At 36.3% G+C, this 16,454-nt stretch overlaps 2 protein-coding genes and 1 pseudogene across 2 annotated transcripts; 1 reads left to right on the top strand and 2 right to left on the bottom strand.

Moving 5' to 3' along the window:
- LOC18607912 (presequence protease 2, chloroplastic/mitochondrial) lies at positions 1,171-10,195 on the bottom strand. The gene is made up of 19 exons (XM_018116010.1): positions 9,678-10,195; positions 9,412-9,595; positions 8,971-9,145; positions 8,609-8,741; positions 8,400-8,470; positions 7,988-8,071; positions 7,200-7,290; positions 6,110-6,630; positions 5,839-6,003; positions 5,531-5,749; positions 5,316-5,443; positions 4,379-4,568; positions 4,106-4,189; positions 3,920-4,017; positions 3,350-3,614; positions 3,104-3,266; positions 2,844-3,024; positions 2,278-2,349; positions 1,171-1,724 (listed from the first exon to the last, which is right to left on the bottom strand). Exons 1-19 carry the CDS (start codon positions 9,967-9,969, stop codon positions 1,583-1,585), a joined length of 3,258 nt encoding a protein of 1,085 aa, XP_017971499.1. The 5' UTR covers positions 9,970-10,195; the 3' UTR covers positions 1,171-1,582.
- LOC18607911 (probable carboxylesterase 12) lies at positions 11,351-12,774 on the top strand. Its single transcript, XM_007042321.2, has one exon. The coding sequence runs from the start codon at positions 11,628-11,630 to the stop codon at positions 12,552-12,554; it is 927 nt and encodes a 308-aa protein (XP_007042383.1). The 5' UTR covers positions 11,351-11,627; the 3' UTR covers positions 12,555-12,774.
- LOC18607910 lies at positions 13,517-15,317 on the bottom strand (annotated as a pseudogene).

Raw genomic sequence — 16,454 nt, 5'->3', positions numbered from 1 at the left:
GTCAGAGAGGAGATCAGAACTGTAGACGAATCATTTATTGCATGCGGATAAGGTTAATTGTGAGTGACGATGATTCATTTTGACAGATGATGATTATTATTGAATTTACTGGAGTTGTTCTACGTACCCTGATTTTGACTTGTGTGAACTAATTAGGTATGTGATGTAATATTGTGCCTTGCTAAGCAACCCTGAGTTGGAAGAGATTGGTAGTTATCAGCCCTGGAAAGAAGCAGCAGCAGGACATATAATTGGCCGATCTTCAAAGCCAGTGTTCAACACCATTAATGTTGTTACAGTTTCTTTGAGAGGATGGGGGAAGGAGTTAGGAGAGGTATTAAGACCCCAACATTGGTTTTTGAACCATCTCACCAGTTGAATGAATGAGAGTAGATGAAACTTAGATGTTTGGCATTCAACTTTATACCCTACATCAAAGTGACCGGGAGGAATTGACAAAAGATACATTGTAACAAAATTGTTCGTGGCAACTGATTCAATTAACTCAGAAAGTTGGAACATTCAAGCCTCTCAAGAATGAAAAAAATAAATTAAATCCTGCACCAGTAGTTCCACTCGGAACTAAAGTTTGCAAGTGTAGATGATGATCTGAAGCTGGAATAACCCTCGGAACAATTAAGGAATTTCAAGACACATCCAACTCCGCCTGCTCTAGCTAACTCTCTCTTGTTGTCATAAAAATGTTTGAACAAAGACCTCATGACCAACGGCGATTGCCTGCTTTTACCGCACTAGGCCCAACAACCTCTTAATTTTTATTTGCCCAATACTAGAAGCTTCAACAAGTTTAGACGTGTCAATTAGTGTTGTTATTTTTTCGATGACTTAAATTGAACTCAATTATTTGAAAAAATACTCGAATTCATAACCGAATATTTTAAATATCCGTCCGCATTAATACTCAATTAAAATAAATTTAAATAACATTTTATGTATATTATTTATAATAATAATTAAATAAAATAAATTAAAAATAACTCATGAAAAAATTAATTAAACTCATTAGTAGAACAAGTAATGAATTTTAATCTTATTTATTAATACATACAATACAAGATACTGATGTATAGAGTATCCATTTACATTCATAAACAAATCTATTTTTTTTATATAAATAATCCAATGCTTGTAACAATATTAAAGAAAAAATAGTTCAAAACCCGAAACTAATCACATTAACATGGAGTTAACCTCTAAGGGAAACTATAGACTAATTTAACATCACAGTTATAGAGTTTTGTTGTCAACCTAATAATAATGATCACATTCTGATCAAAAGGGCTCAACACTCTACATTGTGGGATCAACCAGTTTAATAACAAAGTGTGAGAAGTATAAAGATTAGATGAAACCTGCATTGCTCAAAGTGAAACAAATATTGGCTTTTTAAGAAATATTAAGTCCATTATAAGCCTTGATATTGCACAGATTTCATGCCGCAATGATTTCCCTCCATTTCACTACTATTATTCCATCTACTCGTACCATAGTATGACAAAATTGAAATAAATGCTTTTTGAGTATGAGATTTGGTCGTGGTTGAAGCAATTGTTAAAGGGCATTAGAGAGCTTTCTTCACTTGGAAAAAGTTGGAGCGCTCCCTGTTTGCAGCCTCGATGTCATTCAGTGATGCCACTGCTACAGCAACTCCTTTATCTTTAACAGCATCAATGGCCTCCGCAAATTCCTTGAAATCCTTCAAACTGTGGAGCAGACGCGACAAAGTTAGGGGTGAAAAGATGGTTTAAATATCAAAACCAATCATTCGGAAAAGAACAGTTTTCATGAATGAGCCATAAACACAACGAGTTCAATAGACAATTGCAAGCAAAGAACTTATAGATGACTAAATACATCCAAGAACTTACTTTAGACAAACATAAGTCATGAGATTCAACTAGGATAAAAAGATACCAATAATTTCATAATATTACTCATTTCCTTATACTTCCCAAAGAGAAGGGAAAAAATGTGAATTCATCGTGCAAGGCATCAAAACCATATCTTTGTAACCCACATCAAATTGAAGTTTAGGCAGAAAGTAATAAAAATCAATTCAAAAATCAGATGGCCATTATTTTCCATGTATGTGTTTTTCTTCCTCAGTGATCGCCAATAAATATCCCACCAAGCTACCACATCTTTGCAACCCACAACATTTATTATCATCCTTTCTGATATCACAAACTACCATGGTTCATTATAAGCACAATCCCAGCAGTTAGCATAAACCATCAGTCAAAAGCATCATTTTACCTTGTTGATAATATCTCTTCTCGTCTCCTCTGCCTTTCTTCCTCAGTGATCCCCAATAAATATCGTACCAAGCTACCAGAAAAATGTTTAAGTCAGTATACGGCATGATAATGCTCAGAGCAGCAGATAGAAATCAGCAGCAGGAACAATAAAAGTAGATTTAGAGATCTTTAAATTCTCTCTGAGATTTAACAATAACAATAAGGCACTAACTTCACTGTCTGGTTTAGGGTCCTTGAGGCAGAAGCAGAACTAAAATGTCAGTCTTCAACATTTATTACTTTCACAAAAGAAAATGAAGAATTCATGGGTAAACTATAAACATATTTCAACTGTATAAAGAGCCCTCTATAGTTTATTAAACAAAATCTGACTGTTTAAAAAATGGAGATGCAGAATACTTAACCTGATAAATGATGAGAAACCTGAGAACAACTAACACAAATTTCAGTTTTCTCATTCATAATGTCTCCTATGATTTGACTTAAGGAAAAAAATCAAAGAATCTACCAAATAAAGTAAACAAAACATAAGGGAAAGGAAAAATACAGAGGCTTTCTCCATACCTACTGTAACCTTTAGCATCTGGCAGCTGGTATGCATCAACATCACCAACGGTCCCAATAATTGCTTTGGTAAGTGTATCATCATCCATTTCCAATTCCCGCAGAAAGTCCCCAGTTCCATCATATATATCAAGTGTCTCTAATAAGTTGGGGTCTCGATAGGATAAGAAGATGAATACACCTACATGAGAAAATCTGCAGGTAAGATCATAAAAGTGGGAATAAAAGATGCTTGCCAGCAAATATAGCACCTATTGCACCTGAATGAGTATCAAAGTTACAGAACCCCCCATAAGCTCCGCCACTAACACGTACACGATCCCACAACCATGTGTTACTAATATGTTTTGAAATAACATAAGCACTCCCATTAAGCTGGTAGCCGCCATCATATAAGTTAGCTGCTTTCCCAACGTAATTTACCTGTAACAGGTGGAGGCTTGCAAGTAATTATTCAGATAAATAAAGAAAAAGTGATTGACCACAAGAAGAGACAATTTACTCACCTGAGTAGGTATCACAATGGCTTCATTGTTTGAAGGAAGTCGAGCACTCCAACTAGCTCTTTCAACAACAGAGTTGCTAGGAAGCAAATCAAGGAATTTGCTAACAAGCTTTTCTGTGTTTGAGAGATTTTTCCCATCAGCAGTCATATTTATCAAGCAACCTTCCCTGGAAAGTAAGGATTTACGGATCTCCTCAAGAGATGATGAAATTCCTGCCCAATCATTATCCACTCTCTCCTCCAGCCCTTGTAGGAATTCCAGGTAACTAGGAAACAAAAATATGAATACAATAAATTTCCTAAATTCATTCATTATAATACTTTTGTACGTGGAGTACTAGAATTTTTCACACATGCGTGAATAAAATGACTTCAGAAAGAAAGCGAAATATTTACTTAAATAACTACAAGAAAAATTGTATTTCATTGTAAAGTTGTAACCAAAGACAAATCTTAAGCAACGACTGCACAGTGTGATACTTTAAACTTTCGAACTGTTAAGGTATTGCTTGGCCTTGTAACGTGAAAGATTAGCATGTAAAAGAAAACATAAAGAATCCAAAATTTCTACCTGACTCCACCCATTTGCTCAGAAATCCACCCAGACACATTTAACTTTGCATCCATCCTAGCTGCTGCAATTCCATGACCACTGCCTCTCAATCGGCTCTGGAAATGCGTATAAACCATTAGACTAAATTAAGTTTCAGTTCTTGTATTTCCACAGAAACCCCTCTAAGAAATCCAAAATATATACCTCCATTCTTGCTTTGCTTTGGGATACAAACTGCTTGAACCGTTGTTGGTCTGTAAATTGTACTTCTTGAATAACACAATTAATCTACAATTGAATGACAAGAAAAAACCCTTTGGACAATCAATCTTTTGAAGGGAACATATTTTCCAAAAACAAACTATAATCAGCAGAAAGCAATCAATCTACAACTTGTTGAACCATTTTTGGTACACAAACTGACATGTTGCAACAATATATCATATCTGTTCACAAAATCAGAAAAGAATGATATACCAGATTAAATAGATCATCAGCACGCCCAGCCATTGATTTGCCTCGAACAATTATATGGCTACAGGGATCTTCCTTGCCTTGTATAGATGATGTGAATGGATAAACTGAAATTCCTCCAGTTTTCCTTCCAATCAATTGATTAAGTTGCACAAAGGATAAGTCTTTTGTACCCATCTCCAGTAATGACTGACTGCCAAAGTTTATGCATGGAAATAGAAATGTGAGATCCTGTTGATAGCTCTTTTAAACAAATAAAAAAAAAAAAGAAGTCGGTCATAACTTATTTGCATTACAACTATTATGTTCTATAAACTGATTTCAGAGTAGACACTTCTTCTCTCATATATTAAAAGAGAGACTTATAGAGCAAATAGCTGCTGAAGGTCAAGCTATAGATTGACTAAAGATGCTGTTTTCTAACAGAAAGTTTGCAAAGAGGTTTTTGGTTATGGAAATGAAGGCCAATAAATTTCACCTAACTAGGCAGTATGGCTACTTGAAGTTTAGGTGCTTTATAAGGATAACACTGGTTACCAAGCAATTGGAATGAGAAAAGTATGGTGATTGCAGAAAAAGAGTATTGAAGTAGGACCCTAATATCTAAAATGATGCTACAACATATAGAATTGCCCTTCTGTTTAGAAGCAAAGATTTCATTAAACATCCAAAAGCCGATACACACTGATCACAGATACATCATCAAGCGGTAAGAGACTTACAAAGGAATTCAAATAATGATCAGCAATTTAGCAAAACTATGTGGTAGATAAAAAGGAAAACACCACCATTGTTTATGCAAAGCAAGTGGATTTGAACTATCTTGTCTCAGTTTAATCTTGAAAATAACTTAATATGTTTAGAACAAAAAACAAATAGGAGAGAACAGCCTTCATAACAAGAAAAAGAAAACTAGCTTTCGAGGCAAGATCCATCTCACCAAAACAATGGTACTAGAGGAAGAAGTTCTCGCTTCAGTGAACTCATATCAAAAACAACGTCAGTGTAAAGGACATCATTTGTGAAGAGATCATGCTGCAGAACCTTTACACCATTGATATCTCCAACCTACACCCAGATGTACAGAAACCTAGCACACACAAAGCTGAAAGAGAACATTTAGGGGAAGAGATGGACATTAAGCTTTATGCTAACCTCTGTGGGAACACGTATTGGTTCCTTGGGAATATCATGTAAAGATAGGCTTGGAACACTTCTTAAGGCTTCTGGAGGGTCAGGAGTTTCCTGTTTAAGTTTCAGCTCCTGAGTAGCACGTGCTAGCTCTGCTAGATCTTCTTCTGTCATGCTGGCTTTAACTTTATTCAAAATTTCTTTTTCGGCAGCTTCATCACGAGAGGCTTTCTCCGGATCAGGCTAACAGAAAAGAAGTTCATTGGTTTCTGCTTAGTTACTGTAAAGAATTAAATAAACATAGGAAGGGATGTTTTAGGTTAGAGCAATACCTGCATTTCTATGGTAACACAATGGGGATTGTTCAAGATGAATTTCTCTATTAAAGGAGAGAAAACAGCCTTGGAGCTTTCCTCAGCTATTCTGGCTTTCAGGATCATTAAAGGTTTCTCATATTTCAATGGCTCAAAAGGATCCATATCATATATCCACTTACCCTTCAAAGTAAAAGCAAGATAAAATCATACATTTGCAAAGAAAAAAAAAATGAGACGATGGACAATATTCTAAAATTTAAATTAAGCTAGGAATGGAAAAACTTACAATGGAGCGAAGCATCAGAGACAAGCCACGAGGAAATGACCCAGTATTGTTCTCTCTGAGTGAAAACTCAATCGTATTCATAGATGCCTCCACAGCATCTGTGTCAAAACCTTCTTCAGCTAGCTTTTTAAGAGAACTCATTATTAATTCTTCTACTTTTGGGATGTCATCTTCAGAAACTCCCTTCAAGCCAATGCTAAACTGAGGCTGAAGAAGTTCATCTTCCACCCCGCCACCAATAATGGCATCTCCAAGACCACTTTCAAGCAACACTTTCCTCAAGGGAGAAGCAGGAGTTCCCAGCATAAGATGATCCAAAAACCCAAGGGTAAGTTCAGTTTGCAAGTCCAAGGGTTTATCAGAGAGCAACCAATTAAGGCATACCATGTGCTTCTTCTTCAAATCACCACCTTCACCAACAGGGTATTTCTCAACAAACCTGACTGGTTCTGAGAAAAGCTTCTGTGGTTCAACTTTTGATTCATCTGGAGCGGTACTTGCGTCAAACATATCTAGATATTCTGAGATAGAAAGAGTAAAATGTTACAGTTTACATAGAATATAACAATCAGGAAGACCACAAGAATAAACAATTGAAATAAATATAATGGTAAAAGACCAAGAAAGGCTTCTCAAACAAGCATTATATATCTATAAACTGGAGAAGAGAAAATGTTGTGATACTTCGTCAAACTGTCTGATTTGCAGGGGAAAGGAAATGGAAAGAAAAAAGCTGTTTTATACTGAATTTCAGTCTAAGAACATAAATATGATACATAATTATACCCAAACAATTAAAAGATTATAGTACCATACTGTGCTGAAAAAGATGCAATAAAACTACCTACTGCATAACCAATTTATATTATGGGGCATCATTTTGTCATTTAATCAGCCAAGCTGGCAACAATTTCAAAGCCTATTCTTTCTTTTGAGGCTTCCAGTCTCTATAATATCCTTATATGCAATTCCACTCTGCATCACTTCCCTTTTGAACAGAGTCACCACATATTTCAAGGGAGATAAGGGGCTATCTATTAGGAAAAGTGCCATCCATACATGAACAACAACTGCAATAGTCATTTATTACCGCTTAGGATACGCAAGCGTTCAATTGGATCATCATCTCCGTAAAACCATATCCTAGCATTGCTGGGATGGTAATATTTGCGGTGAAATTCCTGTTATTTGGTTCACAAAATGAGAGAAACCATATTTACCATCAGCAAAAGTAATAACCACCAAAGCAACAGACATAAACACATAAATCCATAATCTACATGCACGAGTACCTATGAATATACAGATGAACCAGAATAAAGCATACGCCCAAACACACACCATACTCAGTGAAAAAGACCAAGAGTCTTGCCTTGTAACCAACAGAAGTTGAAACATAAAACTAAATGCAAGAGACATCATAAGCCATATCATTTTGGAACTATGAACTCGAGGCTAATAAGAATTGCATTTACCACAAGCTTAATAAAAAGTTCATGTAAACAAACCAACAGTACTCATATGCAATAAGTGTTTGTAAAACATTCCATTTTCAAATCCTATTAAGTCTCACTCTGCATCTCCAAGACATTGAAATAGGCATTATAGACATCCCAAATTCAACAATTAAAATGCATTTCCTGGTTAGAAATAAAGTTCTTTGTTAAAAAATAAGTTTCACTTTGAGAAAAAAATGATCCCAAAAAAGAAAATGGTTTTTCCATAGCTTAGGTAGCATTAAGTTAGAATGATGTAGTCTAGGTTTCAAACATAACAAGTTGTACTCTTTACCAAGATAAAATGCCTCATCAGTCATCACACACCTTTAGAAGTTCAAAACATTAAAACATGTCTACCAAAGTAATTAATGCAGCCTACCTTAAATTCCTCATATGTCAGCTTGGGAATAACTTGCGGATCACCTCCACTGTCAACACCATAGGTATTGTCTGGAAAGAGAGCCTGCACAGAAGTTACATGAAACAGTTGTAAATGGAAAAGCTGCACAGAAGTTACATGAAACAGTTGTAAATGGAAAAGGAAAACTTATCAAAGTTCCCTAACTATGTATTATTAATATATGTGTTATGCTGCATTCCTGCACACACAACCATGCATGTGAGAGAAGAGGAGGGGGGCAGGAGCTTCTTAAATTAGCCATGAGAGTTTAAATACTCAAATCATCAGCAGCATTTCAAAAATGATATAGACTGCTGATTACTATATAAGCACTATATTACAGAATGTAAGAAAAATGCATAAATAAGCAAGAAAAGAAAGGAAAACTTACCTGCTGAGCAGTGCGCCCTAATAAATTATCAGGCTGGGAATAGACACCTTTCATCTCATTGAAAACAACTCCTACAAGAAAACACAAAGGAAAAAGAAAATTTTATCAAGAGTAATGAAGGACCAGCACATTGCTGAGGGGTAAAGAATGTTTGACACACAAGCAGAGGATTCTAGAGGCTAAAGGCGTGAGTGTACAAACATACACACCTTTATAAGTTATGTCTTCTGAAGTATCATTGAGCTCATAGTGCCAACCCTCCTGTTGAAAAGTTTGGAAGTCCTCAATGCACTTGGGGAAGAAGACAGCATCCAAGTATACATCAACAAGATTATAAAAATCCTGTTCAGAAAATAAAACCAAGTCAAAAACTGAAAAATTAATAACATTAAACATTTCATTCTCACAACATACTAACTAATTTCTCCTTCAAATTAGTGTTTGCACATGTGTGCATGAGTGTTGGGAAGTTCAGGGAAGGAGCTCCGATTGGTGCTATCTTGCATCTACTGTGTATCAGGCTGCCCTCTCTTTTGCAATTTCTCAATATAATCAGAAGCAAAAGTTTTACCTTTGCATTGGTGGAAGCAACTGGATAGCAAGTCCTGTCAGGATATGTGAATGCATTCAGAAAAGTGTGCAAGCTCCCTTTTAACAATTCAACAAATGGCTCCTTCAATGGATACTTTCTCGAGCCACATAATACACTGTGTTCCAAGATGTGAGGAATCCCGGTAGAATCCTTCCTGCATTGGCACATAGGAAATCATATGAACACATGCAACTATCAATTCCAATCATCACATAAAAGTCTTCTAAATGTCGAACATCATTATTCGGCTACTGAATCCAAGCACTCCACCATTACCAATTCAAATTCAGAATTAACCATGAAAGAAACCATTTTCCAAAACATAAATAACAGACAATGGTAAATTTAGAATGTGTAATGTACTAAGCTGAAGCTTAATTAATTCTATAGAGGGAATTTGTAAAAAAACGAAGAACTTACGGTGGAGTTCGAAAAACAATTCCGAAAACCTTATTCTCATCATCGTTTGAAACGGACATGACTTCGGCACCAGTTTTTTTATGCTTGAAAAGAACAGCTTTTGATTTACACTCTCCAATGAACTCTTCCGATACTTTCTCGAATCCAAGCTTCTCCGCAACTTCATCTTCAACTCCAGCAATATCTAACCAAGAAGGAAAACCAAAACTCGTTTTAACTAATCTAACTTAGATTAGAAGAACAATAGAAAAAGAAGAACATATTACCTGGAGAAGGCTGTGTAGGAGAGGCAACGGCGCGCGGGGATAAAGAACTGAAATTTTTGTTGCTATAAGTGAAGCGAAGAGAGGAGTGAGAAGAAGCTACGGAGAGTGACCTCCAGTTGTTGCGTCGAATAAGGGAGCGATTGGGAATGAGACGGCGGTGATACCGGGCGGCGGCTGAGACGGTGGATGATTTGGATAGAAACGAGCGAGAGTGTTTGGGAGCCGAGAAGAGGAACTTGTTGCAGGCGAGAGAGGAACAGGAGAGCGAGCGGAGAAGCGCTGTTCCCTCCATTGGTGATTTCCTTTTCTGGAAAGACGGAGATGACGATAACAATAACTACTAGTTCTATATTAATTATTTGATGGATTTTTTTTCCTTTTTTCAGAAACCCTGGCCTAACTTGGGCTTGGGGGTTTATGTTAGGAGGGAAAATAAAATATCACAAGGTTGCTTGAGCACTCTGAAGTCTGAACCGTTGGTTAATTCTTGCCCAGAAAAATTTCGAAAGACAGGAATAAATAAATAAAATCTAAAAATACAAATAAATACAGCAACACTATTTTTCTCTTTTCTTGGAGGAAAAGTGAGAAATGTTTCTCTCTTGTTTATCGGCCAAGTCATTTTGCCAAAATTTTCTCTTTTTGAAAATGGTTTCTTTTTTTTTTCTTCTTTTTTAATTTTCTATTGGACACTTGGACACGAAAGAAAGGTCAAACACGTCATATTTAGATGTTACAAATCTTATATTAGATGAGCTAAATTTTAAATTTGTAAATAAAATTTTTATTTAATAAATATCTTCTAAATTCTCCTATATATCCAAAAAATATTTTTTGAATTGAAAATATAAATTCTTGGAAAGAAATATTAGAACTTATCCAATTTTCTATTGATATGAAATCTACATTAATTCAAGTTACTCTATAAGTGAAAAATTCTATACAATGAGAGAGTTGCTCCTCTTATAAATTAAGTGGATAAAAAGGTCACGCAATTTATATCAAAAACAAGATAATACAAACTTTTTTTCATTTAATAAATATATTTTCGAATTAAAAAGGTAAGCAGGACCGTGAAGCTCCACATCCATTACCTTCAATGCCCCCAACAAAATGAAAATGGGCCAAGGTGGGCTTGAACAGTGATTCCTTGGTACTGGCCCGCGGACCAGCCATTGTTCGTCGGTAATTGGCAAGTCGTCCACTCCCAAAAAGGAGGAAAAAACGGAGCTCAAACCTTCACAAAAAAGAGAAAAAATATTAGTAACTCTTTTGACTGACGGTTGGTTGTCTAGTCAAAAGAGAGAGTATCATTCACTTTAGCATGTTTCACGTTGAAATCCAACTTTTTCTTCGCCGGCACTTGCCATGTATTTTCTGATAAACCAATTACTGTCAACCAGTAATATTCTTGTTCATTAGAACTTTAAAATAGTCCATTCTCCAGAAAATTAAATATTGCCTTAGGTGATTATGTGTGTAACTGAGTATAAATGAAAAACAAAATTCAGTTTTCTGCTGAATATTTCAGGTTATTGATCTATACTGTGGCTACTCTTTCTGTATATATGCAATTTAGTTTAGCAGAATTCAAATTCTGCCAATCTAACAGGTTCGATTTACTTTGTTTTTCCGAATCAGCAAAATAGGAGGAATCCGAGAGTTTCTTCTACCTACCAAAAAGTATACATGAACTTGGATAACTACCTGACAAGGAACGTGACTTCCAAGTGTTTTCTGGGGCCTATGCCCCATTGGCCATGGGGTCGATCTGTGAAACACGACTTGACTCCAAACAATGAAAGTTATTCTATAAGTTAGTGGATGGGAGTCAGGGAATCAACCACCAATAACTTCATTTAATTACAGTGCCATTGCAAGAATTCTAGCGAGAATTTATTGATCTTCATACACCATCATTTTTACTAACTTGATACATTTGTTTCAAAAATGAGTTCAGGAGATAGTGAAATAGCCCACGAATTCCGCCCTTATTTTCGCGCATACAAGGATGGACGAGTGGAAAGGTTCTTCGGCTCCGATATAGTTCCTGCATCAATCGATCCTCAAGATGGTGTATCCTCCAAAGACGTCACAATTGTTCCAGAGACAAGCGTGTCAGCGCGTATTTTCATCCCGAGTTCCGTTAAACCAAGCCAAAAGCTCCCCCTGGTTGTCTATTTCCATGGTGGAGGCTTCTTCATGGGTTCATCATTCTGTTCCGAATATCACAATTATGTTACTTCTCTCGTTTCGGAGGCAAATGTTGTCGCTGTTTCTGTTGACTACAGGTTAGCCCCAGAGCATCTTATTCCCATAGCTTATGAAGATTCATGGGCTGCACTCAGATGGGTAGCTTCTCATTGCTCCGGTGAAGGCCCCGAGGCTTGGCTGAAGGATTACGCCAATTTTGAGCGAGTTTTTTTAGTTGGGGATAGTGCGGGAGGCAATATCGTGCACAACATGGCGGTCCAAGCATCAACTGAAGACCTGTCTGGGGTGAAGTTGTTAGGAATTTGCTTGATTCAACCATTTTTTGGGAGGAAAGATGGTCATGTGGACAAGTGTTGGCTGTTTGTCTCTCCAACAAGTAGGTTCGATGATCCTAGGATAAACCCGGCAGTAGATTCAAGGTTGTCCAGGCTGGGGTGTGGCAGGGTGCTAACTTTTCTTGCAGAGAAAGATAATTTGAGAGAGAGGGGGCTGTTCTTTTGTGAGACGTTGAAGAGCAGTGGCTGGGGTGGAGAGTTGGTGATTGTGGAGACTGAAGGGGAGGATCATGCTTTTCAATTGCTCAATCAAAAATCGGAGAGGGCTTTAGCCCTTATGAATAGGCTTGTATCTTTTATTAATCAAGACAAGGCTGCTTCCATGTGATACGATTACCTATATCGATCGTTCATGAGATGAGAAGCAAATTGAGATATGTTTTAAGATTTATCAAATGGACCTCTATTGGTACTATGATCTCCTTTGCCCTTCGGCATCTTTGGTCATCTCTGTTACCAATAGCCTTTGGTTGCATATCGTGCATGAAATTTAGCTACTAAAATATGAGTTTTATTTGTTGACTGGGAACCATCAATTTTCATTGATATTATGCTGGGATTCATTTGATCTAAACTAAAGTGCTTGAGGCTTGCTGCAACTAGACAATGTCAGTTTTGATTTACTATGTTGAATATCATAAATAGTTGGGATAATTGTATTATCAATCCAATTACTGTCTAAAGCCTACAGACTTTGTTTAAAAGAGCAATTGTCTATGAGCTGCACATGCTATTTGTTTTGATCTCATGATGCAAACCCTTTGCTATGGTAATCTCCTTTAGTCGCGTACAGTGCAAGGAGGATTCCAACATCTTGAAACAAGCCTGGAAATGGTCTACTGGGAGAACCCTCGATCATCAGTTACTGGTTAGAAGTTAGAACTCAGTTTGATGGCCGTTGGAAATCTCAGTCTCAATCACATGACGGAGCCTAAGAGAGTTGGTTAGCAGCGATTTAAACCAACAGACTGTCTTCACAAATTAAGCATAGTCTCTTCTTCCATTGTATGTTAGCCATAGGCACTCTGTTATTCTCTGAAAAAAGTTCGTAAGTTTTCTCAAAATCTTTCGTCTTTGTAAGGAACAATGCCAAATTTGGGATCTGCTACTGACCCGTTTGACTTACGAGAAAATGATGGGTATTCATGCCATGACAAAGACAAGAATTTATTGAGCAGAAAACAGAACTAGGAAAGAAATAAAATAGCTACAGGCCAAGCAGAATATAGAAACCTAAAGAACTAATTGTGCGAGTCAAAATTAATTTATCTCAATGGCTAATTGATTGCACTATAATTTTGTAAAACTTGTTCTAGTCTCCTCCTTCTCATCATTGGTAAACTTGTCTCGTTCCTGGTTCATAAAGGAAACGATTCTTTTGAGCATAGCCATAGCATGATCGCTAGTGGGGTTGAACAAATGGAAACCATGGTCTTCTCCTGGGGACTCCGTTATCTCCACTTCTCCTCTCCATCCTCTTTTCTTCAACTTCTCATAATAGTTCTAGCCTCCGTGTCTCAATAAATCCTTCTCAGCAACAAAAACCAACAACCTGGTGCACCTAAGGTTCTCCAGGTTGGGGTCATCCCCGGGATCAATCCATGGATCATTATATCCATTTGTTGTAGGACACACCAAGCGCCACAATCCCCTTAGTTTTCTTCTCACAGCTAAGTCATTAGTCTCTGCTCCAACGTGGTTTCTGCCCCAGAAAAAGGGATGTACTAAAACGATGCCTGTAATACTAATAGCCTCCCACTTTTCTTGGCCAATTTTCATGCCCATTCGAAGTGCTATGTTAGCACCGGCACTATCCCCAGGTAAAAAAATCTTATGGAAGTCAACATGTTGGTTTAGCCAAACTTCAGGACCATTTCCATCCGAGTGAGTCGCAATCCATTTCAGCGCAGTCCAGGAATCATCATAAGCAACAGGGACAGGGTGCTCTGGGGCTTTTCTGTAGTCAACTGATATTGCAATGAGTTTAGCTTCCGCAGCTAAGGTGTTTACGTAATTATGATAGGCAGGGCTGGTCCTAAGGTGAAGCCACCTAACCCAAGGCTTCAAGTCTCAAATTTTGAGGAGGTTTTATAATTTTATAATATAATTTATTATATTAAAAATATAAAAAATTTAAAAAATAATTAATAAAATTATTTATTTTTTTATTTCTTTAATTATATGCTTAATAAATTTTAATTTTTTATCACTTTTTAATTTTTAGAATGCTATATTACTTTCAATCAACTAATAATTTTATGTATTTAATCATCTCTAACAATTATTTTTTTCTTACTTATTTTTCTTATTTTCAATCTAACATATTTAATAATTTCTAACAACTATTTTTTTATATATAAAATCAATTATTTCTTTTTCAATATATAATATCTATTTTTGAATTCTTCTTTTCTTATTTGTTCTTTCTTCATTCTTCCTTTAATTTTAATTTTCCTCTAAAGAATGCACAAGAAATTTGTTATGTTATTATCTTCATAAAACCGTGAGCCTCATTTGCAGTTTACAATAAGCATTCAACAATTAGATACTATTATTTTAATATTTACTATCTTTTTTACTTTGATTTAGAATTTATATTATATTATTATATTATTTTATTTTATGTGATAGTTATTTATTTAAATTAAAATTTTAATTATTAATTTTATATTAATTATTTAAAAAATATAAAAATTTTACATTTTAAAAATCTAAAAAAATAAAAAATTTTTAATTTTTTTAATTTCAATAAAAAATATCTTATTAAATATTTCATTTTAAATCTTTGAACTTACTGAGCCGCTCCTGATAATAGGTAGGAGAGAAGGCAGTATCTACGCAAAAGGCTCCACCATGAAAATAGACTAGAAGAGGAAGTTTCTCGCCAGGGTTGGTCATGTCTTCTGGAATGAATAACCAGGCAGAGAGGTTACTTTCAGGCGAATACAAGACATCTTTGGATTCAACGTTGGTTTTGGGATCAAAGGATGGAGGAACAATATCTGTTCCCAGGAGTCTCTACACGACCATCTTTGTATATGCGAAGCAAGGGAGAAGCATCAATGGCTATTTCTGGCATGGTTGAAGCCATAGTACCGAACAAAACAAGATATAGACTAATATTTGCAGAGCTAGATGACTTGGTAGTGTAGACACCTGAAAAAGAAAAATAATAAATAAATAAAAATTTTAAAATTATAATAAAACAAACTAAAATATAAAAAAATAATAATAATATAAAATTAAAAAAATAACAAAAAACCCACTACTCATGATGGGGGTTCTGGCCACCAACTCCAGGGGGTGCCAGAACCCCATCACCGGGTTGTCCAAATTTTTGGACAACCCGGCTCCTTAAAGACCACCTGCAACCTGCAAAAAAAACAACAAGAACAAAAAACAAAAAAATCCTAGATCTACCAGCAAAAGAGCCTAGCCACAAAAAAAAAAAAAACAAAACAAAAAGCAAAAAAAGAAAAGGGGGTTAGATCTGAGAAAGGAGAAGGAGAGGGGTTCAAGGGTAAAGAGTTTTGATCAACCGGCGGAGAGAAGAGAGGGAGTGGATCCGTCTAGGTGTTCGACCGGCGGTGAAAAGAGAAGAAAGGAGAGAGTTTGACGCCGACGATAGAAAGCGAAGAGATCCGCCGGGCGAGAGAGAAATAGAGAAGAGAAAGCCATAGAGAGGGAAAGAGAGGGATCGGTCGGCGAGTAGAGAGAACAGAGAGATCGATCGGCGAGTAGAGAGAAGAGAGAGAGAGGCCGACGAGAAGAGAGGGGAGGACGCCGGCGCCGGCGAAGAAAGGAAAGAAGGTTTTTAGAGAGAAGTTGGAGAGGGTGCGGTTAGAGAGAGAAAAAGAAATTGGAAAATGGATAAAAAAAGCTAAAAAGGGTTTTTATACCCAGAGGAAGTAGGTCTAAACGGCGTCGTTTCAGTGGAGTGAAGAATTCAAAAGGTCGACGTCGTTTGAGGGAGTCCCCAAAGCCTAAAACGGTGCGTTTAGGAGAGGGCCAGACGGACCAAGGAAACGGGCTTGGGAGACCTCCGTGCAGCCCAGACAACTTGGGCCATCTTTCTAGCCCAAGCAAGGTGAGGCCTTACCCGTTTCTTGTGGATTTGGGCATATCTAGTTTATTTTAATTGTTTGCTTAACTTTAATAAAATATAAAAATAATAACAAAAAATATTAATATATTTGGAGGCTTGCAAAAAATAAAATAAATAATAAAT

This window comes from Theobroma cacao, chromosome 2, assembly GCF_000208745.1.
Source record: "Theobroma cacao cultivar B97-61/B2 chromosome 2, Criollo_cocoa_genome_V2, whole genome shotgun sequence".
Lineage (NCBI taxonomy): Eukaryota > Viridiplantae > Streptophyta > Magnoliopsida > Malvales > Malvaceae > Theobroma > Theobroma cacao.
This window is presented reverse-complemented; position numbering and strand designations above follow the sequence as displayed.